Raw genomic sequence first — 26656 nt, forward strand, 5'->3', positions numbered from 1 at the left:
ATAATAGGTTATCTACCATGGAGGAGCTAAGACCATGATGGGGTATGATCCAAAAAGATAATTTTGACAGATATGCTAGTGAAATAAAGCTAGACAATGGTATAACAATGGCAGGAAATTTGCAAAATAGTTCCAAAGTGAAATTTGTTCACATGTATACCATTCTTTCTTGTGACAATGTGTGCCTAACAAGAAAGACTTCCATTTAATCTCTTCCCACACCATCTGATAACTCTTTACTCATATACTTTCATGGACAGTAAAGTATGAAGAATATTAGAGGACAAGACAATGCGTTAAAAAGTATGTATGAGGAATAAATTAAAGATTGAATTTGTAGCACTCAGTTTTATGTAAAATACGTAAATTTGGATTTTATCGCTACGATAATAGTACCTCTATTTTTAGACACCAATGTTAAAGGAAAAAGTCATCACGGCCACATACATACATCACCATCAAATCAATCAACTAACTAGTTCTAAACTGATTTTTTTCTGCCATATTTTAAAAAAATAATTGTTACAAGTTACTTAACTTCTGAGTTTCAGTTTCATCTATAAAGTGTAGTAGAAGGTTTCCAATGTTAACATTCAACTTTGGAGTTGTATAACACCTAGGAGAACTTAGATGAAATTTGTAAGGCAGGGAGTGCAATATAATGGAAATATAATGGACACAGGCTCTGGATCTAGAGGACCTTGGTTCAAATTCTCCTTCTGATGCTTATTACCTGTGTGACCTTCATCAAGTTACTTAACCTCCTAGGCCTAAGTTCCTTCATCTTTAAAATGACAGAATGGGAAATCCTATAAATATGGCTCTATTAAACTCGATTATCCCCTCAAGTTATCAACCTATATCTCTTCTCCCTTTCTCAATGAAATTCCAAGGGGGAAATGTCTATACTTCCTGCTTCCACTTCCTCTTCTCTTATTTATTTCTCAAGTTTTCCCAATATGGTTTCCAACCTCATCATTCAACTAAAGCTGCTTTCTCCAAAGTCTCCAATGATCTATTAACTGCTTAATCTGATGGTGTCTTCCCAATCCTCATCCTCAACATCTCTGCAGAATTCCATATCAACAAGTATTTATTAAATAACTTTTTCTCTGTCTGGCACTGTAGCATTAGATACAAAGAAAAGCAAAAAATAATCTCTGCTCTATGTCTAATGGGGGAGACAACATGAAAGCAACCATGTAAAAACAAGATATATGGAGCATAAATTGGAGTTAATCACAAAGGGAAGGCACTAATATTAAGGACAGTGCGGATTCCTCTCTGAGTTTCCACTACACTGCTTTTCCTTGGTTTTCCCCTTACCAGTCTAATTGTTCCTACCTCAAGCCATCATTCATATCATGCCCCATTCAAATGCAGGCATACTCCAAAATTCTGTCCATGGTCTTCATATTTTTTCTATACATATTCTCCTTTGGTGACCTCATCAGTTGCAATGGATTTAATTATACTCTCTATGCTGAATGATGCCTAGCTCCCTATAATATATCTAGCCCTAATCTTTCTCCTGAGATCCAAACTCAATATACTGAGAATTTCAAACTCAATATACTATAGACATCTCAAACTCAACATGTCCTAAACCCTAAATTTACCTCTCTTCCACATTTCTCTATTTCTGAAGATGTCACCATTCTTACAGTCACCCAAGTTGATGACTTTGCTGCCATCCTTATTCCTAACCCAACCTACCAGATTAGTTGCAAAATAGTATAGTTATTATTTCTACAACATCTCTTCAATGTACCATTCTTTCCACTGCAGTATCCTAGTTCATGTCCTCACCTGTCCATCACTTCTCATCTAGACTATTACAATGGCCCTCTAACTGGTCTCTTTGTTTCAAGTCTCTTTCCACTTCTAATTCTTTTTACACCTGGCTATCAATGTGATTTTCCTAAAGTGCATGTCACTTTCATATTCAATGAAACTCTAGTGACACCCTGTTACTACTAGAATAAAATATGAACTTTCTAGTTAACATTTAAAGCCATTCTCAACCTGACCCTAACCTACCTTTTCAGTTTTATTAAATATTACTTCATTTCAATCCAGTCAAGCTGGCCTTTTTACTGTTCCTCATCCACATGGTTCTCTATGCTTTTGCAGTGGCTGTGATCAATGCCTGAAATGGACACCCTTCTCAACTCTACTTCTTAGAATTTCCATTGCCTTCAACATTTAGGTCAAGCACCATCCTCTCCATGAAGCCTTTCCCAATCCTTTGGCTGCTGCTTCTGTCCCCTCCAAATGATCTTGTATCTATTTTGCACATACCCACGTATGTACATGTTATCCCCTATAGCTAGATTGTAAACTCCATGAAATCAAAAGCCACTTAATTTCTAATTTTGTATCCCCAGCATTTAGCAGTGCCAGACACATAGCTATTGCTTCATAAAGGCTTATTGATTGATTGATTGATTGATTGATTAAAAGGCAAACTAGAGCCAGATGGTGAAGTATTTTAAATGCCAAGGCAAGTTAGTTGTATTTTATCCAAGCAGCAGTAAGGAACTACTGAAGACTCATGAGCAGGTAAGTGACATACCGTTGCTTTATGAAGATTATTTGAAGGACATATTAGAGAGGGAAGGCAACTACAAGCAGGAGACCAATCAAGAGGCTATGAAACTGTCCAGGAGATAAATGACAAGGGTCCGAACTAGAGTAATGACTGAGTGACTGAAGAAAAGTCAAGCAGTTTGAGAGATGTAAAGGAGGAATTAAGGTTTGGCAAATTAATGGATGTTGAGGGCAGGTAGGGGCAGATACTTAGAGCTGAGAAAGACTTCAAAGTTTCAAATCTCAGACAGGAGAAAGATTGTGGTGACCTCAACAGACATAGTGAAATTTAGAAGAAAGATGGATATGAGGTAATAATGAGTTCCATTTTGGACATGTTTAATTTGGATAGAGATATCTATCAAGCAGCTGATAATGCTTGCCTGAAGCTCAGGAGAGAAACTAGGGCACATTTATAGTTTTAGTTGTTATACGCAGAGAGATGACCAATGAATCCATAGGAGCAAATAAGATTCCCAAGAGATAGGATGGAGAGCAGAAGAGAATAGAAGAGAGGAGAACAAAATAGAAGAGAAACCAGGAGAAAATCTTGGGAGACACATGGGAGTGGGACATGAATGATGATCCAATAAAGTTGACTGAGGTCAGAAAGGTAGAAAGAGGACCAAAAGAGACTAGGAGAAAAGGTAGTGGTGGTAGTACCTAAAACTGCATAAAGTTCAAGAACAGTGAAGACTGAGAAAAGGTCACTGGATGTAGCAATGAGATCATTGAAAATGCTGAACAGAACAGAATCAGGTGGAAGCCAGACACTGTGATTTCAATAATATGGCTACTCTCTTCAACCTTCTCAATGCCTTCTCAAGGCCGACTTTTTAATCCTGTAAAAATCTTGCCCATACCCTCATAAATCCTTTATGTGGGATCACTCACTAAGGTAGAGGCCTTCCAGTAGATTTCTTGAAATTATGTGGATACATGTGGACTATCTATTTCTTACCTCTCAATTGCTTTGCTAGTCATCCACCTCTTCACTATCTTTTACACTGCTTCTAGCATGCAACTGTGCTCATTGTAAGTTGCCCTGCATATTGTAGGGTTCCCTAAAGGAGTTCCACAATAATTCAGTATAGTTTGGACTAATTATCAATATAGGAAAAGAAAAGTAGATGAATAATGCCTATTGTTAGACTACAATATACAGTTTATTATGTGTAGAACTGACCCACAAATAAACAAACAATGAAATAAATAAGTGAATGAATGAATATAATACACATGTATATGTCATCTATATTAGAATGTCAACTCTTATTAGTATAATATCTGTGTATCTCAGACAAACATTATAATAGATAGGTAATTAACTGGGCCCAGAATTATAAAGGAAGGAGATTGTAAGCTTGATTGTATTCACACAACTATATAGTTCTTCTAATGATCTAAAGCTTCTCCCTGAAATAAAGAGCCATCTTTTTAACACCAAGATTTTTTCTGTGAAGCTATATTGCTATAAATCATGGGAAAGTAAAGTCTCTGAAGAATTAAAATTATGAGCTATTCAAAAGATAATGGAGACAATTGTGGTGAGCGTAAATATGGTGTAGCATGAGGAATCAGTCACTAAGTACAACATAAATGGTATTATATTTTTGGATAGATAAGGAATGGAAATTGATAATCTATCTTTGCATGTCTCTACTTCTTTTCTAGACCATAACTGTGATTTCTTCAATATATGGAACTTCAAGTGGGAAAACTCCCTATAACAGCACTGAGCAACAATTGATTTGTCAAGTTACTTGCCCAGGATCCCAGAGATTGTATGTGTCAGAGAAGGGAACAGAACTCAAGTCTTCTTGACTCCTCGGCTAACCCGTGATCTAGTAGCCATGTTGCTTCTCTTTTCCATTAAGGGTACTTGAAGTTTTTAATCTCTTAGCTTACATTACAACAGAAATAATTTTCAGGTGGGTTTTAAATTCTTTTTATCAATAACACTTTAGTAATTGTTAAAACAGAATGTCTTACTTTTGTCCTCAATGTAGTCATCCCAGTTAAATGTGCTCACTGTCTTATTGTAATAGGTACCATTTCCATCCCATGAGCTATTAAAGTAGGAAGTAATATTTATTTCAAAGGTAGAGTTATCTGGGGGCCATTGCAAACATTTATTCCTCAGGTTGCCCATGAACAGCTGCAGCCCAATGAGAGCAAATACACTCAGACAAAAGACAGTCAGGATCATGACATCAGAAAGCTTCTTCACTGACTGGATCAGGGCCCCCACAATAGTCTTCAATCCTATGAGAAGAAAAAAACAAAAATAGAGAAAAGGTCTTAATGATGCTATTCAAAAGCTACTTAACCTATCAAAACATTATGAGTTTGTCCTGCAAAATAAAGTTTCATGCATAATGCCAACTATATTAGTTTAATGTCTGTGGCCGAGTAATGTTTTCATGAAAAGGCTGCTAGCTTGTGAAGATGAATGAATAGCTGAACTGTATATGTTCACTGGAAAATTAGAAATGGAAATGGAAATTGCATATTTCTAAACACTTCGTCTTACAGCAAAACGAGTGATTTTGTTATTCATGCTTGTACATCAACCCTCTGTAAACAGTTTGCTTTTATTTACAGATACCTCACTCCCAAAACTCTTAGCTGATTTTAGAAAAATTTATGTGACTACAATAGTATGAAACATTAAAGTGATGAAAGTGAGATGAGATTACATTTTAATGTATACTACGTGCCAGGTTTGGAGGAGGGAGACATCTGAAAATTGAGGCCCATGCAACACCCATGCTATTTTTCATCATTTCATTAATTCTGCAATTATGATGGCAAGTCTGAGCCCTAAGTGCCTGCAGTAAATTGCCAAATTTGCATCAGTACGAAAGCCTCATAGTTTGGTTTCTATGTAAAAAAGGAAAGCTTGATGTCATCAGATGCAAACCAAACAGGCCGTATATCGCAAATGCCTCATGCAAAAATATGTTAAACTCAAAGGCTGATTTAGAAAAAAAAGAAAGCTAATACTAAAAAAGCAAAGAATCACATCAGATTAAAATCTAATGTCCCAATTCCTGCTTTTTATATATAGATATATGTAACAAGTAACAAGCAACACTGCTTATGCTGAAAAGCTGTGATATCAAATTCAATGCAACTAAAGTCAGCCTCGGTGTTTAACCTGGCTCTCACCTGGAATGACCGAAATTGTTTTCAATGCTCGGAGAACTCTGAATGTTCTCAACGCTGAGACATTGCCCAGGTCCACAAACTCTGTCACATATCTGTATAGGGGAGTTCACACACAAACACAATGACAGCACACAAGAAACAGCTGGAGATACGAGGGGCCTACCACCTTACACCAGTCAGCTTCTTACCTGGGATTACAGAAATAGTTTTCAAAGCTCTCAAGACTCTGAAAGTTCGAAGAGCTGAAACATTGCCTAGGTTTACAAATTCTGTTACATACCTGTAGAATTAAACCAGAGTTATTCAGAATTTTGGAAAAACTTAGTCTGTGTTGGTCTTTCATCGAGACCTTTTCAACGGCTATTAAGTATTCCTGATTTTTAAGAAAAAAAAATAGCATTGTCGCCCATCATGATCATTTTCAATTTTAGGGCATCTGATTTGGCCATTTGGTAGCTATATGTCAAAATAGCCATTTTAATTACATGAGAAGATCTAGGAAACACTCCTTTTCATCTAACAATATAAGGTTAAGTGAATTGGTCAGTTCTGACTTCTCTACTCTCTCCCTCTCCATATATTACTATTTGGAGAGTGAAGGAGAAAACGAAACACTCTAACTTTTCTTAGTAGCTAAAGTAAATGCTTGCTCTGGTTAATAGGAGATAGCTTAAAAGGACACTACGATATTGGCGACCACCAAAGATTTACGCTCCCCCACTGAAAAATGGTTAAAACACTTACGCAAAAGTAATGACAGTGAAATCAAGCCAGTTCCAAGGGTCCCGGAGAAATGTGAAACCTTCTAAACAGAAGCCCCTTGCAAGAATTTTTATAAGTGATTCAAAGGTATAAATTCCTGTGAATGTGTACCTGAAGGAAAATAGCCAAGAGAGGATTAAATATTGAGAGGTTAACATGATAGTATATCTCTTACAGAAAAGCTTCCATTCAATTCTGCGAATATATATTGTCTACTCAATGCCAGGCACTGGGTTTGGTGCAAGAAATGTAAAGAAAAAAAACAACCCAGTTTCTAGGCTCAAGGAAACAAGAGTTGAAGAAATAATAAGTTTGATAACAAGGTACTAAATGGTAAGAGCAAAGAAGAGGTATGGACACATTGCAACAAGAAATCTAAGGAGGGAGAAAGGACTTTGAGCTGGGGAGAAGATTTTGTGGAGGTAATATCTAAATTGGGCCTTGAAGGAAGGTAAGGATTTCAGTGGGGAGAGACAAAGAAGAGGGGATGATCTGCATGAAACCACAGTGGGAGGAAAGGGAAAGTTATGATCAGAGAACAGTGAGGAGTCTGGTTTGACTGGGACTCAAAATACATGCAGGGAAGAGTAGTAGTGGGAAATAAAGCCTGAAAAGCCCAGATTGTGAAGGACCTTAAATATCAGACTAAGACATCTGTACATTATCCTACAGGCAGTAAGTGTTTGAGCAGAAGCAGGACATGTTCACTAGGCACTAGGAAGTATAGTGGGTAAAGAGCACCTTTACAGGGGTGTGAAAGATTCATTAGAGAGGGTAGACACTAGAATCAGGGAGACTAGTTAAGAGGTTGCAAAAAAAAGAAGTCTAGATAAGAGGCATCAAGCAAGGTGTTAGAAAGAATAGAAAGGTGGGGAAAGATGGAAAGTAATATAATTGTGGACTCAGTATTATGGGGGTATAATATTATTGAATTAGCTTGCCTGGATGTGATGATGGACTGAGAGGTAACAGTCAAATATACTACTGTAAGGGTTTTTTATTTTTTATTTTTTTTTCTGGCTAGGCAATGGGGTTAAGTGACTTGCCCAAAGCTACATAGCTAGTAAGTGTCAGGCCGCATTTGAACTCGGATCCTCCTGGCTCCAGGGCCAGTGCTCTATCCACTGCACCACCCAGCTGCCCCCTATTATGAAGTTTTGAGCCTAGATTACTGGAAAAATGATGATTAAATTATCAAGAGAGACAACTGAGAAGAAAAACAGGTTTTAGGGGGAAAATGTTGAATTTAGTTTTAGACATGTCTAGTTTAAAGCCAGATATCCAAATGGAGGTATTCATCAGGCACTTGGAAATGTGAGACTGGAGCTCACACATAGATATTGGGGTCATCCTTATAGAGGTCAAAATTGAATCCATGTGAATGGATTAGATTGCCAAGGCTTAGAAATGTGGAAAGAAATGAGAAGAACTTAGGCCAGAGGATTGGAGGATACTCTCATTTAGAGGGGAAGAAGAAGAGGAAGTGAAAAATGAAATAGTAATGGAGAGTAAAGAATGATCAGACAAGTAGAAGGAGAAACAGGAAAGATCAAACGAGGGAAAAGGATCAAAAACGAAGAGTCGGTCAACAGAGTAAAACGTTGCAGAAAAGTCGAAGAAGTCTTGGAAAGGACTATTGGATCTTGTAATTAAGTGGTCAGCGGTCTTGAGAGAACAGTTTCAATACAGTGGTGGGGTCAGAAGCCAAGAAGCAGGGAGCTAAGAAATGAGTAGGTGGTATGCTAATGGAGATAAACATAGACTACTCTTAAGTTTAGGAGTGAAGGGAAGGAGGAAAAATAAGGAGGCTGAATTAGATGATCTGTGAGGTACCTTCCAGTCTCGTGGACGTGTTACATGTTGGCTTGAGAGTAGCACGAGGATATGGGCTACCTAAGCATGCATTTAAACAGAAGGAAAATGGTGAAAGACTAAAGATGAGAGAGAGAATGGGGAAACAGCCACTTTATCCTCCAAAACCCAAGAGAAGGAGAAAAGGACAAAGATAAGGAGTTTTGAGTTAGAGAATAGGGGTGGGAGGTAAAAGACTTAAGAAATGAATTTAAGTTTCTACATGGATCATCTGAATTTTTCTTTTTGAGAGTCATGGAGGGTGCAATGTAATCACCAAATTAAAAAGAAAACAACTCCTGTTGAACCAGAGACCAAGTAAATACTTTCAGTTAACCAATAATAATTTTTATTTGAACAAATGAACTATTCAAGTCTATAAAACATATGCATCACCTATGACTTCCAAAAGTATGAAATGTTTTCTTTTTTATGAAAAATAAATCTATTTTAGGGCTCAGAAGAAGTAACATAGAGAGTTTAGGTGCTATTTTACTACAGAGTATGCAAATTCCTTCTTATACATCCCCCATGGTCTTTATAAAGACAATGATACCATCATAGGCTCATAAATTTAGAGCTGGACAGGAACTTTGAGACAATCTAAGAGATCAAGTGACTTGTCCAAGGTGGAGATGTGGTAAGCAGCAGCTTTGAACTACTTCCCTCTTTCCACCAAACCTTACCATCTTTATGAACAAAGGGCCACAAGTAACAAGTATCCAGCGAGAAAGCTGTGCTTTATGCGACTTTCTGCCAGTATCACAGCATTTCCTCCCTTTCCTTCTACCTAAACTTCCGTACCCTTGCCATTGACCCACAATAACAAGAGCACTGGCTCCAAATTCTTAGGCTGTTTTGTGACCTTTCACAAGTTACTTGGCTTCCCCAGGCCTCCGTTTCCTCAAAATAAAGGAGTTATACTTAGATAACCTCTGAAACCCCTTCTAGCTATGGAGTTATGATCCTATGAAATTGGCAGTGTCCTAATAAACTAACTGTTTCAGTATCTCTCGTTGAAAGTAAAAGCAAGAATGAGTTATAGAAGTGGGATGATGAGGTCAAAAAGATGTCAAAAGCACATTTTAAAATATAAAAAGATATTGTTATTAATATTTTTTCTACTTACTCTACATTCTTTGTCCAGTCTGGAGGGTTACTCATAGTCATAAACACACAATTGGTCAGAATAGTGCACATAATGAGCATGCTGAATAAAGTAGGGTACAGTCAAGGAACACAGTGTACAACAGAAAAGCTTATTATCATGTACTACCATGCTAATAACACTTATTGCCAATTCAAAGATAAGAAACTACTAATAATCACTGTAACATTTTTGCATTTTCCTTATTTCTCTATGGCTGAGTCAATATTCACAAGGGCTATTTTTAAATGTCACCATAGCAACCACTTTGGATCCAGTTTAGTTATTTTGACTATTTTGATAACCAATTGCCAAGCAATCAATTAATCAGTGAATGTCTCACAAATTTCAGTTATTTTAAAGACAGGATCAGGTCAGCAAGTTTCCCTTGAGGCCCCCAGTGAAGGGATAATGTTTTCATATTGTGAGGTCTTTGAGGACTTTTGAAATGAGACCATATTGGATAGGGTTCAAGGTAGATCTACAAAATACTGAGTTCTGTATCATAAGAAATATTTTAAAAAGAGAATTCTATTCTAGTTCATTTTCCATTTCACATGTATAAAAACAGGGTTTAATATTGATTTATGTGTAAAGATAAAGGAGTCATGACTCAAAATTCAGTAATAAGATGACAAATCAATTGTCTTCTATGTTAAAAAGAGTAGGAAGAAATTCACTGTCACGGTAAAAAAAAACAGTCATTTGCCAATGAAAATCTAGACATAATCATAAAAGGATTCAAGATAGAAGTAAATGAAATTGTTTTGTAAAATAATTTATAAAATGAATGAAAATTCTTTTTATTTCTTTTCTCATAAAATATTACAATATTCAGTCATACTACACAAAATCAACCAGATCTTGAGATCATAGGGCTAAAAGAGAAAAGGTCAAGTAGCAGAGGTAGGATTTGAACCTAGGTCTTCTGACTTCAAATGGTTAAATTAGATCAGGATGAAAAAGGTTAAGTGAGTCTAGTAAGGAAATTACCTTATATAATGAGACTTTGCATTGAAGGGCTAACTTCAATCAATGCTATAATTAGTGTTTCATTTTTAATGGCACTCAAATTCATGAACTTCATTCAAATAGAGAATTCAAATACATTCAAATAAAAAAAATAAAGACATAAATGACTGACATGAAACAACCACATGATGGCACTACAACCTAAAATAACATGGAGCACCATTTTGGTTTAACATTAAAAGCACAGTAAAAAAATCAGGTAAAAAAGTAACTAAAGTTTATAAGTGATAATTGTTATGAAATATTTGGATATTGGAAGATAAAATTATTAAAACTTTCTAAAAATTACAATGCAATATATAATTTCCTTTTATTTTAGTTTATCATTCTCATTTTGTATATACTGACTCTGCGTATAAGATATGGCATAACAATCTTCCTCATCTATACTGAGCAATAAATTCTTAGAGGTCCTTTTTGGAGGGGAAAAGGGATATTAGAAAAAGAAAGAAACTAAGATAGTCTTATAATATTTATATCATGTGGAATATTACATAGTTTTATGAAGTTTTATTTCTCTACTCCCCAGAAATCTATTTTTTTCAGCCTTACAAAATAGTAGAGACTCTTATCACAGACATATACTGTTCAACTCACTTCAAACCTGAATGCTTTATTGGTGTGGGTATTTCCTTCACAGATGCAGACTGCAACTTATTTATAATTTGGTAGATAAGACCTGCTTTGATTAAAGAATTCCTCAACTTGAAGAAAAACTGGTGATGAACCTCTCTGTAGTTGGCAGAGAGCCTAGATAATAGATGTACTGTCTATCATTGGACTCATACTCTAAAACTTTCCAGCCAGTACTAAAATTCTATGATTTTTAAAGCACTGACTAAGCACATGGAGCAAATTTCATGTCAAAGCTAAAGATGAATTTTAGATACAATCCCACAATCTTTAATAGAAAACACTAATATTTGCTGGCATTCCTTTAAAAAAATTTTTACAGATGGTCAATAAACACAACAAAGGAAATGATGTTGTTGCATTACTAATATAACAAAAGAAATTACTTTTTTAAAAATGGGCCCTATCTCTGAGGCACCACCTCACACCTATCAGATTGACTAACAAGACAAAAAAGGAAAATGACAAATGCTGGAAGGCATGTGGAAAAATTGGGACATTAATACACTGTTGGTGGAATTATGAACTGGTGCAACCATTTTGGAGAGGCATTTGAAACTATGCCCAAAGGGATATAAAACTGTGCTTCAACCTAGCAATACCACTACTAGGTCTGTATCCCAAAGAGATTAAAAAGAAAAAGAAAAAAAAAGACCTATATGTACAAAAATATTTATAGCAGCCCTTTTTGTGGTGGCAAAGAATTAGAAAGTGAGAGGATGCCCATCAATTAGGGAATGGCTGAACAAGCTGTGGTATATAATTATGATGGAATACTATTGTGCTATAAGAAATGAGCAGGATGGCTTGATAAAAACCAGGGAAGGCTTATATGAATTGATGCAAAGTGAAGTGAGCAGAACTAGGGGAACATTGTGCACAGTAACAGCAATGTTGTATGATGATCAACTATGAATGACTTGGCTATACTTGGCAATAAAATAATCCAAGACAATTCTGAAGGACACATGATGAAAAATGAAAGAATTCATGGAGTCTGAGTGCAGACTGAAGCATACTTTTTCACTTTATTTTCCTTTTTTTTTTTGCAACATGGCTAATATGGAAATATGTTTTTCATGATTTCACACGTATAACTGATATCACATTTCTTGTCTTCTCAATGAGCAAAGGAGAGAATTCAGAACTCAAAATTCAGATTTTAAAAAAAAGAAAGTTAAAAATAAATAATACATTTAATTTAAAAATAAAATATAGACATTAGAAAAATAAAAAATCAAGCAGAAACTACATGTTACAAGGCCCCATTAAAATAATATGATTCAATTGAGTTTCCAAATTCAGTACACTGTTACATTCATTGATTTTTTTTTTTTTGGTAAGGCAATTGGAGTTAAGTGACTTGCCCAAGGTCACACAGCTAGTACGTGTCAAGTGTTTGGTCTGAGGCCGGATTTGAACTCAGGTCCTCCTGACTTCAGGGCCGGTGCTCTATCCACTGCGCCACCTAGCTGCCCCTCTCATTCATTGATTTTTAACAAAAGGCAGTTTTCTTGGAATTACTATATTTGATAAGAGATACAAATAGTAGGAATTCTAAATGAAGGCAGCTCTATCTATAGGAGTACTGAGATATTTGCCTTCATTCAGTATATATATATATATATATATATATATGTATGTATGTATGTATGTATGTATACACAAATACACTGTTCACACCTGAAATTGATGAGTTCCTTGAAAAATAGGGGAAAAATACAGTATATACCAATTTTTTATCTGAAAACATAAATAACTATCATGACAATTGAATGTAGCAAAAGTTTAGAACTTTTACATTTATCACAGTATTATATCCTACACAAAATTCATAAATCTTTCACTGTTTTCTAAATACACATGCCAGTGACTAAGAAAACATAAACAACTCAGCTGTCAAATGCTCGGGATAATTCCCCTTTGAATCTATGGTTGCCTCTTTTCTTCTGAAAGGTATAAACGGATAATGTATAAAGGTATAATGGATAAAGAACTGGCCTCACATAATGGCAAGTTATTTAACCTGTTGGTGTTCTAGGCAACTCTCTATGACTGTACATTGCAGTGGAGGTCATTTTTGTACTCACTTTGTACTGAGAAGTTCTCTTTACCAATTGTCTAGCCTCTATCCCTTAAGCACATAGGGATATAAAATTAAACATGTGGAGAACAAATACTCTGGGAAAAAATACTTAGGATCCTCTTTACTAATATTTATCCACTGGCCAATAGTTGAGTTCAGAGCTATGCCTGTATTTGTGTGACACAGTATACATAAGATGCTAAAGCAAAGGTCTCCTGCTCAAACTCCATTGTCTCCCTCTTACCTCTTGAATCAAATACTTGTTGTTTAGTCGTTTCTGATTATTTATGACCCCATTCAGGGTTTTCTTGGCAAGGATACAGGAGTGGTTTCCCATTTTCTTCTCCAGCTCATTTTATAAATGAGGAAACTGAGGCAAACAGGGTTACGTGACTTGCCCAGGGTCACACAGCTAGTATCTGAGGCCAGATTTGAACTCAGGTCTTCCTGACTATAGGCCCAGTGCTCTATCTACTCTGTTTTCTATTTAAAACCTTTCAAACTTACCATTCCAGGGAATGATATAGGCCTTTCATAGTCAAACTGTTATTCTCACTATTCCTCACCCACAAAATCTGACCTCCCACCACTATACCTTTGTATAGGGTGATCCCTATACCTGTCCTGACTCTCCTCACATTTACCTCTTCAAATTTCTAGGTTCCCTCAAAGTTTTATTCAAATGTCACCTCCTACATGAGGCTTTTTTTTATTCTCTCTAGTGTCCTCCCTTCTCATCTCAATTATTTTGAATTCATTTTATACAAATTATATATATACACATATATATATTATACACACACAGACATACACACACGCGCACACACACACACACACACACACACACACACACACTCTCACAGAGTTAACCCTGATGAAATGCTCTTTAAAGGCAGGCACTGTTTTATATTTGCATCTGTGTTTCTAGCACCTAACAGAGTACGTAGTACATAGCACGTATTTAATAAACACCTGTTTTTTTATTGAACCCAAAGACCTTGTGCACTTATGCTAAAAATGGTTTAGATAAACCTTGATCTGCATAGTAACCTAGATAATGCAGTTTCTAGCATGTTTAAAAACATGTGGGAACAATTGTGGGGGAGAAGAGTTTTGTGTTTTTGTTTGCCTGGATTTCTGATTTTATTGATGAAGTAAATTCTGGTAAAGAAATTTCTTCTATAAAAGCATAGCTGGAGTTCTTCTGCAAGTTATGGTCTAAAAAAGTTCTCTATGTCACCGAGACACATTTGCCTTGTGTTATACAGCAGAATGTGCCAAAGGAAAGACTCAAAGGTATTCCTGACTCTGAGGCCAGCTCTCTATTCATAACACCAGGCTGCCTTTTGGACAGAGAGTTACCAGCCGTATCATTTGAAAAAGAACTTTAAACTCAATAACATGAGAACCAAATCTCTATCTAAATAGGATTTACAATGTGAATATAGTGCCTTTCATGTTGGAACAAAAAAGTATTTTTCAATGAATGAAATATAATGAATTTATGCCCTTCAAATCTCCATTTTGCTTTTGTTTCTCTCTCTGCAAAGTTCTTTTGCATTGGGAATGACCACACATTTAATTTACTTCCCCACAGTCCCTTGAATAGGATATCAGCATACATATGTGGTGAGCTTCCATACCCACTGCCTGATCATCATGCAGTCCAACTAGGTCAACAAAGTATCATCATCCTAGTACTGTAGAACTAGAGTTGCAAGTGACTAATGACCCTCAAGGCCATCTAGTCCCACCCCCCTCACTTTTTTGGGGTAGCTAGGTGGATCAGTGTATAGAGTATAGGGCCTGGAGTCAAGAAGGCCTCAGTTCGAATCCAGCCTCAGATACCTACTAGCTATATGGTTCTGGGCAAGTCATTTAATCCCTATTTGCCTCAATTTCCTCATCTGTAAAACGGGGATAATAGAAGTACCTACATTGCAGGGCTTTCGTGAATGAGATAATAATTATAAAGTGCCAACATATAGAAAGCCCTATATAAATGTTAGTTATTATTATTCTCTATAAATTGAAGGGTCATTGGACCACATGAAATCTTACTTCTAACTCCAATGCCCTCTGATTTCATAATAAAAACACTTAAACATGTTTTAAAGTTCATACCTATGTGCAAAAGAGAAAGAGTCAAGCTGGGAATTACAGTACCAGAAATTTGTGTTCTTATTATTTTTAGTCAATATAACTAAATAGAATTCTGAAAAGCCTTTAAAAATGGGAAGTTTTAAGCTCATTGACTTCTCATTAATATAACCTCTTTTTGATCATTTCATTCTCCCTCTACGTTTATAAAATAGGATGGTCTAGTATTGCTTCACTGAGCAGAAAGTATGGCAGAGATGGGTTATTCAAGTCATCCACAATCAAGCAGAGAGGGAGTTTGAAGCAAACATGAAACTATAATTTTAAGCTTCTTACTGCCAGTCCAGTGGTAAAAACATTAAGCAATCCCAGTTGTAATTACTTATGGCACTTAGAGCTATGAGGCCATCCAGACTACTTTATTAGGAGTATTATGATCTCTTTGCGGGATTTCTCGCAGCACTTTTGTTTAAGTGATTTCCTTTTTGGAATAGTTACATTAGACGAGGTTAATTTTATTTAGGGAAATATAACCCTTCATTTGAGGGGAGGGTTGCACCTTTATGGAGTGGAGAGGAGGGGAAGCAGGTTGCTCTTAAGCTTCATCAATATCATCAAAGAAACAAGGAGCAGATAACAGAGGTAAGAAAGTGCTAATGTGGTAAACAAGCACAAAGACTTGTCTGTGCTCTATTATCCGTTTATGAAGTGTGAAAGGGCTTCCTTCATGAAACTGGAAGGGCAACCTGTCATTGGCCTTTAAAAAGCTAAACTTGAAGCAGTTTCACAGAATATGACCCACTATGTCTTTATCAAAGGTCGAATAGGGTAGGGAGAGATTACTAGTACTCTGCTGGTCAGGGCATCTTGGCAAGACAAACTGAATCCAGCTGAGAGCAGACAGAGACAGAGACAGAGAGAGAGTCAGTCAGAGAGAGAAAGATGGAGAAAGATTCAGGAAAGGGAGAAACCTCAGCAGCAAACCTCAGCAGAAAACCTTGCAGCAAAGAAAAGAGTCAACTGTGGATTCCAGAAAGAATTATCCCTGGCAGATGGAAATCAAACTGAGAAGTGCAGATCTAGGGAGCTAAGCTGAGAAATCCATGTAGAATAGATGCTATGCTAGGAGAAGGAGCATGACAAGACCAAGAGAAGAGCAAGGAAATCAAGGCTCTGGAGTAACAGAGGCCTTGGCCAGCTGTGTTCCCTACATGTGTACCTCATTACCAGTGTACTCTAAGTTTTGCTCACTCTTCCCATTGATATTGTACATATTTATGGGAAGGTATGCTATAGATTTTTGGGGGGAGGGAGGAAAGACATTTTGTAGCTACCATTCTTACTCTGTAATCTCAGGAAATGCTTTTATTTTGAGCTAACTATGTCTCCTGGGTGGCAATTAAGGGAAGCCAGGTAAGGGCTAGTGAGCTATAATTTTAGGAGGGCAGGCCCACAGAATAACTTTGAAATCAAAGGGAAATACCATTTTCTAGGGAATACCCACATACAAAGGCAGGTTGAGGCAGGAGGCTGTGGGTGGGGTGGGGGTGTGTGCTACATTTTTATATACATATATGTATGTACACACACATATATATGTATTTAGCTGAAAAATACTTAAACTGTAAAGGATGTTAGGGTAGCTGTCTTATCTGTTAGCCTCAAAGAAGAAATTCAGGCATACAAAAAGGGAAGGGTGAAGGTTAGAGTAAACTAATCAAATATCAAAATTTGGACTAATGAAGCAAATTTAAACATTTAATATGCATGCAAAGAAATGTGAATCTCATTATTATGCAAAATACCTGATATTTGCCTAGCATTTTACAGTTTACAAAGCACTTATACCTCACAATAACAATATGAAGAAGGTAGGGCAAACAGCATAAAGAACTTGAAGTTCATACAAACTCAATGACCTACCCAAGGTCATGTGGCCAACAAATTATAGTGTTTTTAGCTGAAAGGGATCATCTGCTACCATTAGTCCTACTCACTCATTTTATAGATGAGGAAACCAGTCATGCAGTTGGGAATAGAAGCTAAGTTCTCTTACTCTTATTTTTGGGCTCATTTCACCCTATGATTCTATGGCAATGGCAGATTGGGTTTGAACTATGGGGGTAAGTAAGGGTCAGTCTAGGAGTGGAACGGGAATGACTGTCAAGGTAGGATGTGGAGACCTGTTTCATAGTCCTGCCTTTGCCACCAATTAGTTATGTAATCAGATATATAAAGTAAGGGAACAGGATGTGAGAGGGTCGTGGAATATCAAAACTATGTTGCCTTAAAAAAAAAAAACTAACATAGTAAACATAACCACAATTTATCAAGTTATCAATTTTCCGGGTTCAAGAGACAAAACTATTTTTATGTCCTAAGAACTCCTAATGAAGACAGCAGCCATCTGTTATATAAAAATAATGGTTGAAACAGAAGCATTAACACAAGAACAATCTACTAATTTTCTGAGAATTAATGGTTATTAGCCGGTTGATGGACTAATGATCTTACTTAGAGGCAGACAGGGTGCACAGTGGATAGAATGTTGGGCCTTGAGTTAGGGAGACGAGTTCAAATCTATCCTTGGATACTAGCTGAGTGATCCAGGGCAAGTCACTTAAGTCTGCCTCGATTTCCTTAACTGTAAAATGGGGATAATAATAGCACTTACTTCACAGAATTGCTATAAAGATCAAATGATCTTGAGACCATGACCCAGACCCTTTATTTTGTCCTCAACCCTTTCTCTATAGTAAGGTACCAAAATTATAACAGTGCCAGCCAGCCATTAGTGTGAACAACTAAGGAATCATGGGATGCAAACTATAAATATGCAACTAAGATACTACAAGGATCTGTAATCTCACTGGTAAGGGTACTATGTCCACCAAAATCTCTTTACTACTTAGTAATCACTTCTCTGAGTTCATATGGCTGAAAGACTCATCATCCTATGGCTAATGATGACTGAAATGAAACTCTTGTGATAAACTTCTCTGAATTCAGCCAGTCTGGCCTTTGGACAAACTATCTCCAAACTCTAAATCCAAGTCTTTCAAATTGGATAGAACCTGCCAGTGCTTGCATTCAGAGGAACTAACATCACCATAGTGCCCCTAGATGCCTTTACTGATAGGTTACCACGAGGCCAAACTAGTTCCCTCAATTCTGATACTTAAAGATATCATTTTCTTATGGACTTTAGGTACATCTCCCTAAATTCAAAGTTGAAACTTCACTAGTTCATAAGCATTTGACATGCACTAGCTAGGCAAACCCTGGGCTCTATGATTCATACCTTTTCAATTCATCTCTCTCCTAGCTCCCAAGGTCTGGATTAAATCCACAAACAATCGCTACCTCAGCCTCTTTTGCCCTGACTTTCTAGACTTCTCACTAATTCTATGTTAATTCCTTCTCTGGACCTATTTCAAATATTTTGCCCTAAATACCAACTGTCTCTTGCTCTGTTTGATATGCTCAGGTTGGGTTGAGGAGAAATCTATGAGGCTAAAAGAGAATTGGGTTTCAAGAGGAATCTTTTCTATCAACACAGTTGGTCTCTGTAGGGGTGGGCAGGACTGATAATGAAGATGAAGTCTTAGCAGATTTGAGGAGCCAAATAAAGTTGTCATGGAAAGCATGATCTGAAAACTATTCAAAAGCTAATACAAATACATATATCTACCCATATATAATGCATATATATATATGTATAAATATATCTACAGTATATATCAACAGTAGAATTCCTGTGAGATCTTCAAATGCTGAATTGAAAGGCAGTCAAAAGCACAATTAAGTTGTGAACATATATTAGAATAGAGTCAACAAAATACATAAAGCATTAGTATATTATAATGAAAACAAATTTCTAAGAAATATTTAGTAATAATTCCTTGGCTTTGTCTTCATATAAAAATAGTAGGACATTCAAATTAGATCAGAATAGGTATGAGATTCAAATTATTTTTTTCCTGTAAGTAAATCCATCAAAATAAATGAGCTCAAACTTTACTTGATGTTATAAACATAACATTATACTATTTTAACTTAGAAGCATAATACGGAGAGAAATAAACTAAGAAGTGGCAGGAAAAGCAGATTTATAAAAAAAAGGAGAAAAACAGGAAGGAGGACAAGGATGATAATTGATTGACTTGGAAGAGAAGAAAAATTAGAGAGAGAAGAGAAGTACTTACCTCTGATTTCCTTATTGAATAAGAGGAGAGAGAAGAAACAAAAGAAATAGGGTAGAGAAACACCAATCACATTGGCTTTGAAGTGAAGTATACAGAAAGATAAAAACCAAACAGCATACAATATTAAATCACTTGAAAAGGATATGAATGTACCAAAATCTTAATAGCTATTTTTCTAATAGGGTTGAAAGGAGTTAAAATATACAGGGCAGATGTGGCACTGAATCGGAAGATTGCTTTCCCCTTATTCAATACTATAAAAGTCTGGAAAAAAAAAACACATGTAAAATGGAATTCAGAACATACAGTAATGAGATTTAAAACACAGTCTGCTTTACTTTTTCCTCAGCACTAATTAGTGTACTTAATTAACTAGACTAAGCATTGAGAGGGGGAAAAAGTAAGTTATCTGGAAATGTGCTGCTTTCAATATTATTCCATTCAATCCCAATATAATACATTAATGTACTAACTCTGATCCTATAATATAATTATTTTAACATGTATTTATGTTGCCAAGGTGACTCTATATGCTTCTCCTTTACTTGGTAAGTGCAATAAGGAAAATTAATATGACTTAAAATTATTAAAGTCAAAAAGTAACTGGGAGTAAAGAAAATTTACATTTTTTATGATCTTTAAAAGAAGAAATTGTCAATTTCATTCATCATTCAGGTGAGTACTAAGATGCAGTTTTAATCATATCTTTAATAAAACCAAAAATTTTTCATGATGACCTTTAGCATTTCCCAAGTATGTTCCTTCTTATCTCTAAATTCTATTCTAGCACTTTTCCCTCAGTTTTAAAGAGCTTTGTTGCTTTTTTTTATTTAGATAGTAAGTAGAAAGAAAAAAAGATTTTTAAAGAATTAAATTTGCTGAATATTAAGGTATTAGTGGTAAAGATACCTTGTGTAGCAAGATATTTTGAAATTTATAAATGGCAGTATCATGGAATTCTCTTAGTTTCTTAAGAAGTTGAATCTATTCAATGTTTGTTTCACTAGGCAAAAATTTCCTCCTATTGGCTCTGAATTTCCTTAATACTTGGTAAAATATTAGTCCCACTCAGTGTAAAACTAGAATTCAAGATGGCAAACAATTATTTGCCTGGAACCTTGCTTCTCCATTCCCAGGTGCCTATTCATTTTGAGGCAATGGCATGCTCTCTGATATTTTTAAATGTATATACAACACATTTTAAATTTAATATAAATCATCAATGTTTTCTTCATTACTTTCTTTAGTCTAAGTAATCAACCAAACAATAAATCATGCCCTAATTTGTAACATTTGCCAATTTCTAAGGTGTAAATGCTCACGCTGAAAATTTAATAATTGGCTCTCTTGAACTGGTATGAGCTGGTACCAGCACAGCCCTGATTCTAGGTCAGTTTCAGGGATGCAGTTTCAACTTAAGCCATCCAAAATACTCCAGAGATAGTAGGTTTAGTTCATGATTGGGTTCACATGGCATCCTAGTGATGTTTTATATATGTCATTATAGGGTTTTAGCCTCATCGTGGATGGAACTCAACTTGGAGCAATCTTGCAACTTCACTCTGAGTTTAATAGTAAAGGAAATTGTACTAAGAACTCACTTTTTTATTGATATAATATGGATCCAGGTCCTCCAAGGGCTCTGACACCATTCCGGGTGGAATGTCTCCATAAATAAATGGGAGGGATTTTCCTGCTTCCAAATCACTATTTGCTTTGGGGGCATTTTCATCATCCTCATCCTTTCGTCCTTGTTTGGGTTTTGTAGCTTTTTCTTCTGCAATGCGTTGTTCAATAGCAGCAAGGGATTCCCTGGTGAAGTAGCGAAAGCTGTCAGGTCCTGGTGGTACCAGCACTGATTGTGCCATCTTTTCATCCTGCACCTTTTAATTACCGTTTAGCTTCTTGCATAAGAAAGTGCTATGGAAACATGAGAGGACAAAAAAGCAATGAGTATTAAGATAAAGGACAAACACAATATTAAAGTGTTACTTAAAACGTTTATATGAGGAGCAGAGACAAAATATGTAAACCAAGATATGTAGCTATATCAATATCTATATATAAACATAGAAAATTGAAAGCAATATTTGGCATTCAGGGAATGGCAATTTAAAGGTTTTCTTTTTCCTCCACATGTAGGTGGGTCTTTCATCAATACATGATATTATGTGATAGGTGACAATGAGTTAACAGACCTTCCCATGTCCAAAACAAAATTTTAAGTAACTGCTACTTGAAAAAATACATGTAATCTAGAGCTCTGAAATGGATATTTGATGGTTTCTGCTTGCTGTTCTACTTGTGTGAGTATTTTTGGCAGCCATCTTTTAGCAGACTGTCTGAAACAATTGGAAAACAGAGTGGGAGGGAGAGATGGAGAAGAGAGAGTGTGTCACATTGAATTTTATAAAAAGGAAACTCAAAGGGTTTCCAAAGATCTCCCCACCCTGTTCTCTCTTCTCTTTGCCCACTTGTACCTCCAAAAGCCTTAAAATGAATCAGTGCACCTGGTAGAGAGGACTGGAAACACAGGTAAAAGCTTGCCTGGGTACCTGCCTATGTTGCTTGCAAGCAAATTATGGGGAGGTGCAGGGGATGCCCTACCTTTTTGTAGAACTGCTCAGGAAGCTCTACAGGCAGGGTCATGGCTCCTGCCAAACTGAATAGGAAGTCATTTACATCAGGGCATCTGTAGCTGGACCTCCTGACTTAGCAACCTGCTGCTGGCTAACATGATTGCTTTGGAAGTTAATCATTACACAACAGTCTAGGAAACTGTTAGGAATATTTCATTTTCTTAAAATGCACCCATTTTGCAATAAGTAAAAATACTAGCTAAGTAGCTTCTATTTCAGGATTTTGATTTGGTTAAAAAAATTGAAGCTAAAGATACAGGAGGAAAAAAAAAGAAAACCAATCCTTCATCCCTTACAGGAGACTGCCACGTCATAGATTCAGTTACACAGAGGTTCTGATCATACCCTCCTGGTGCATAATATAATACTGTGTGGTACAGCTCTCATCAAAAGATGGAAATCTATCACCAAAACGCTATGCTTGAAAAAGCATTATCAAGAGAATCTACTGTATTTAGAACTGAAGAACAAATCAAATCTTAACTCCTGAATGCAACCTTTAAGAGTTGTCACCTGTTTTTCCTTCCTCCAAATACCTTTTAAACCCCACATCACAACATCTAAATAGATGAGATAGATTATTTGATGGCAATGTGAAATAATCATCATTTCATTCTTACAGAGTGGGCCAGATAAGCTACATGAATAGAATACAGGGCTGTTTCCACAGTACTTTCCTCTGAAGTATACCCATCGGACTTCTCTGGGAGCAGAGCAGCTGCAATGAGTACATGTTATCAGAGAGCCTTCTGAACAAACTGATGCCTCCATAGTCTCATTAATCTTCCTCCTTCATCTCCCCAAACAGGCACATGCCTACCTGTATATAGGTATAGGTGTATGCAAATATATAAAACTATATACACCTATATTATATGTAAATAATATATATGATCTATATGTACGAAAATGGTCCCTGCACGCCCAATGGACATATCTGAAAACATCCTAACGTCATATTCTTGGATGCTCTAATAACACATGATTTTTTTAAAATGAAATCTAGCAACCACAAAAGGGTTAATTATGAAAATGAAAGTGGTCCCACTGCAGAATCTCTATGGATTTGACTGTTGTCTAGAGCAGAATCATAGAAAACAAGTAGAGAAATAATATTAAAAAGCATTATTACCCCCTGAAGAATCTTTCATCCAATGATTTTGGCATTGGTAGGCTCACACCAAAAAGACTGCAGCTAAAATTCCATCATGCTTTATTTAAAAAAAAATTAGGGGGGTGGTGGTGGTGTAACTCTCCTTAGAAAGACCACACCTAACTTCCTGTAAAAGGATTCTGGTTATTGAAGGAAAAACAGGCATTTCCTGTGAGGGACTACAAGATGATGTTATTATATCTACCACAAGAGGGCACAGAGCTATGATCAATGTTGCTTTGCTTTTCAACACTTTGTACAGACAGAAACATAAAGGTCAGATATTAAATTTGGCATTACCTATCAATGAATAACACTGCTCATACCTAGACAGCCAGCAAACATAAAAATGCAAATCAAAAGGGTAAAGGGCATCTGCCAGAGGAATCAAAACATTTATAAACTAGTTTAAATTCATGAAAATCACAAGAAATATTACATTTGCTGTGGCCTAATTCACATTTGTTCTTTGCTAATTTATCTAATATGTTATTAATGGCCATTCTCATGACTGTTCAATACATTTTTACATTTTGCCTATTAACATTGCAGTTTTTCCCTGGCTTGAAACACTTAAAATGCCAGATACAACCAAAAGGTAGTTAGAAAAGCCAGTGATAGCTGTGGTTACCATGTAATCATGTGACTGTGTCAACTGTGAGAACAAGAATTTACTCATATAATGAGGACTGAAAATCAGGTTCAAATGAGAATTGGACTTCAGATCCAATAAATATCAGAAAACAACTCTAAAAAAAAAGAAATGTAACATTCCATCCACTTGCTATTCTCCCTGCTTTTCATGACAATTTATGTTTATAAAAAGTTGGGATGCAGGAGATGTACTATGGACAGGAATACTAGTTTCATTCTGGTCTTATTAATAATGCTGAAACATCTAGAAAGAATTATCTTCAATCATGGAGCATCTACCTTAAAAATAAACCTCTTTCAAAATTCTGCAAGATATTTAAGCTAGCCCCCTCCTAAACCATAAGTCTAATATCAGGCTATCTAAACATTTTACCCTTCACCTTTCAAATGCTCAGTTTCTTCATCAGTAAAATGGAAGTTTTCTGTCCCAGAATCCAGAGGAGTCTAGGCAACACAATTTGCTTATACAAAACTCTTAACTTATTAAAAAAAAAACACAGAGAAACCAATAGGTGATTATATACTTTGCAAAAATATCCTTGCTGTACAAAATAATTTACCATAGTTTTATTATTGTTTATGTTTTTTAAATAGTGTAGTACAAGTGATTAAATTTACATTCAACTTTTCTCAAACATATCCACTGTACAAAGTAACACACATCCTAATCTCTTAGATAATACCTTAAATATATGCATATGTACACATATATTTATATGTGTACATACATATGTATGTATTTGTGTATGTGTACATATATATCACAAGAATAAAGGATAGCAGCAGCTAGGTGGCACAGTGGATAGAGCACCAGCCCTGGAGTCAGGAGGATCTAAGTTCAAATCCTGCCACAGACATTTGACACTTACTAGCTTTGTGACTCTGGACAAGTCACTTAACCCCAACTACCTCAACAAAAAACTCCCAAAAAACAAACAAAAAGAATAAAGGATAGCTGATGGATATCCTGCCTACACTGGTATTCATACAACGTCTAGAAAACACAATGAAGGCCTTCTACCTAGCCAATTGGGTGGATCACTTAAGGCAAATGTATGGAAGGATGTAAATAAGAGTTCCACAAGATATGTATGATGGACTGCAAAGTACACATGTGTGAGACCATAATTCCAGTGAAATGGCACTTAATCGATAAGTATTTATTAAGCACTTATTATATACCAGGTTTTACACTAAACATTGGAGATTTATCAATTAATAAATCAATCAGTAAACCTCTATTAAGTGCCTATCATGTGCCAGTCATTGTGTTAAATGCTGGGGATATAAAAGGAGAAAAAGACAGTCTCTGTGATGAGGTTTGGAGATGCTGGGACCTCGAGAATACCAAGGCAGAGTTGCCTGGAATGAATTCACACTCAAGCCTTCTCGTAGTCAAGTGGCAAAAAGTTTATTATCATGCTTTAGCAAAATCAGGCAAGGGTCCTTAGTGAATCTGCAAAAGAGTGAGGATGGTGCTGGGGCTTATATGGAAAAGGGACAGGGGAAAGGAATGCCAGGGATGCTAATTAGGTAATCTAGGGCTCCAGGTGTCTTTGGGAGCTATGGAGGGGGAAATGTAGGGAGTCTGCAGAGATCATTTTGTTGATACCAGACACTGAAGGGAGTTGTCAGAGGCATGGACCTTGGAGATCTGGCACAAGGGACAGTCCTTGGGACAAAAATTCTTGGGCCAGGCACCCCCTGTCCGGATAAGAGAATGTGTTCTGCAACAAGATAAAATTTTCTCACAGGACAAGGGCCTACTGAGAAATTGGGAAGCTTCCAGAGACATGATCTTAGGGCTGGGGACCAAGCATCCCATCACCTGCATTCAAGGGGCTTATACTCTAATGGGGGAGACAACCCACAAACAAATATATGCAAAGTAAGCTATACAGTACAAAAGGAAATAATTAACAGCAAGAAGGCACTAGAACTAAGAGGGGTTGGGAAAGGCCTCCTGAAAAAGATTTGATTTTTGTCGTGACTTAAAAGGAAGCCCTGGAGGTCAATAGTTGGAGCAGAGGATAGAGAGCATTCCAAGAACAGGGAACAGCCAGAGAAAATACCTGGAAACAAGAGATGGAACTGTATGTTCCTGAAACAACCAGGAGGCCATTGAGATCAAAGAGTATGCGTTGGGGAGTAAGGTATAAGAAGACTGGAAAGGTAGGAGGAAGCTGGGTTATGAAGGGCTTTAAATGTCAAATAGCATTTTGTAGTTGACCCTGGAAGTAATGTATATTACTTCTGAACCCTAAAGATTCAACTAAGATAAAACAACCAAAATAAAACAAAGTAGAAGGATATGAAACCCATAAGCTTTTCTGTATATTATCTATAAAGGCCAGCAGGAAGTGATAAAAAGAAATTTTTCATTCAAAATAATGAAATAATATATAAAATATTTAGGAGTCTACCTACCAACACACACACAGGAACTCTATGACCATTGCTACAAAAACTCTGTGGAAATACAGATCTAAATTATTGCAGAAATATTATTCATGGTTAGGGTATGATATTATAATAAAAATGACTATGTCAATTAAATTTATTTATTCAGTGAGGTACCAATGAAACTACTAAAGCATCGCTTTATAGAGCTAGGAAAAATAAAAAATCATAAGG

The 26656-nt window shown here is 36.2% G+C and overlaps 1 protein-coding gene across 1 annotated transcript in view; it reads right to left on the reverse strand.

Moving 5' to 3' along the window:
- The window catches only part of SCN2A (sodium voltage-gated channel alpha subunit 2), a 118172-nt gene extending 94749 nt beyond the window's left edge, over positions 1-23423 (reverse strand). Inside the window, exons 1-7 of the mRNA XM_027865947.1 lie at positions 23348-23423; positions 21178-21496; positions 19722-19840; positions 9503-9592; positions 6505-6633; positions 5949-6040; positions 4582-4854 (exon numbers count right to left, since the gene is read on the reverse strand). Coding sequence (XP_027721748.1) covers positions 4582-4854; positions 5949-6040; positions 6505-6633; positions 9503-9592; positions 19722-19840; positions 21178-21444 — 970 coding nt within the window. The 5' untranslated portion in view covers positions 21445-21496; positions 23348-23423. The remainder of the gene's footprint in view (positions 1-4581; positions 4855-5948; positions 6041-6504; positions 6634-9502; positions 9593-19721; positions 19841-21177; positions 21497-23347) is intronic.
- Between the last annotated feature and the right edge of the window lie 3233 nt (positions 23424-26656).

The sequence above is a fragment of the Vombatus ursinus genome, unplaced genomic scaffold (genome assembly GCF_900497805.2).
Source record: "Vombatus ursinus unplaced genomic scaffold, bare-nosed wombat genome assembly UNPS02014779.1, whole genome shotgun sequence".
Lineage (NCBI taxonomy): Eukaryota > Metazoa > Chordata > Mammalia > Diprotodontia > Vombatidae > Vombatus > Vombatus ursinus.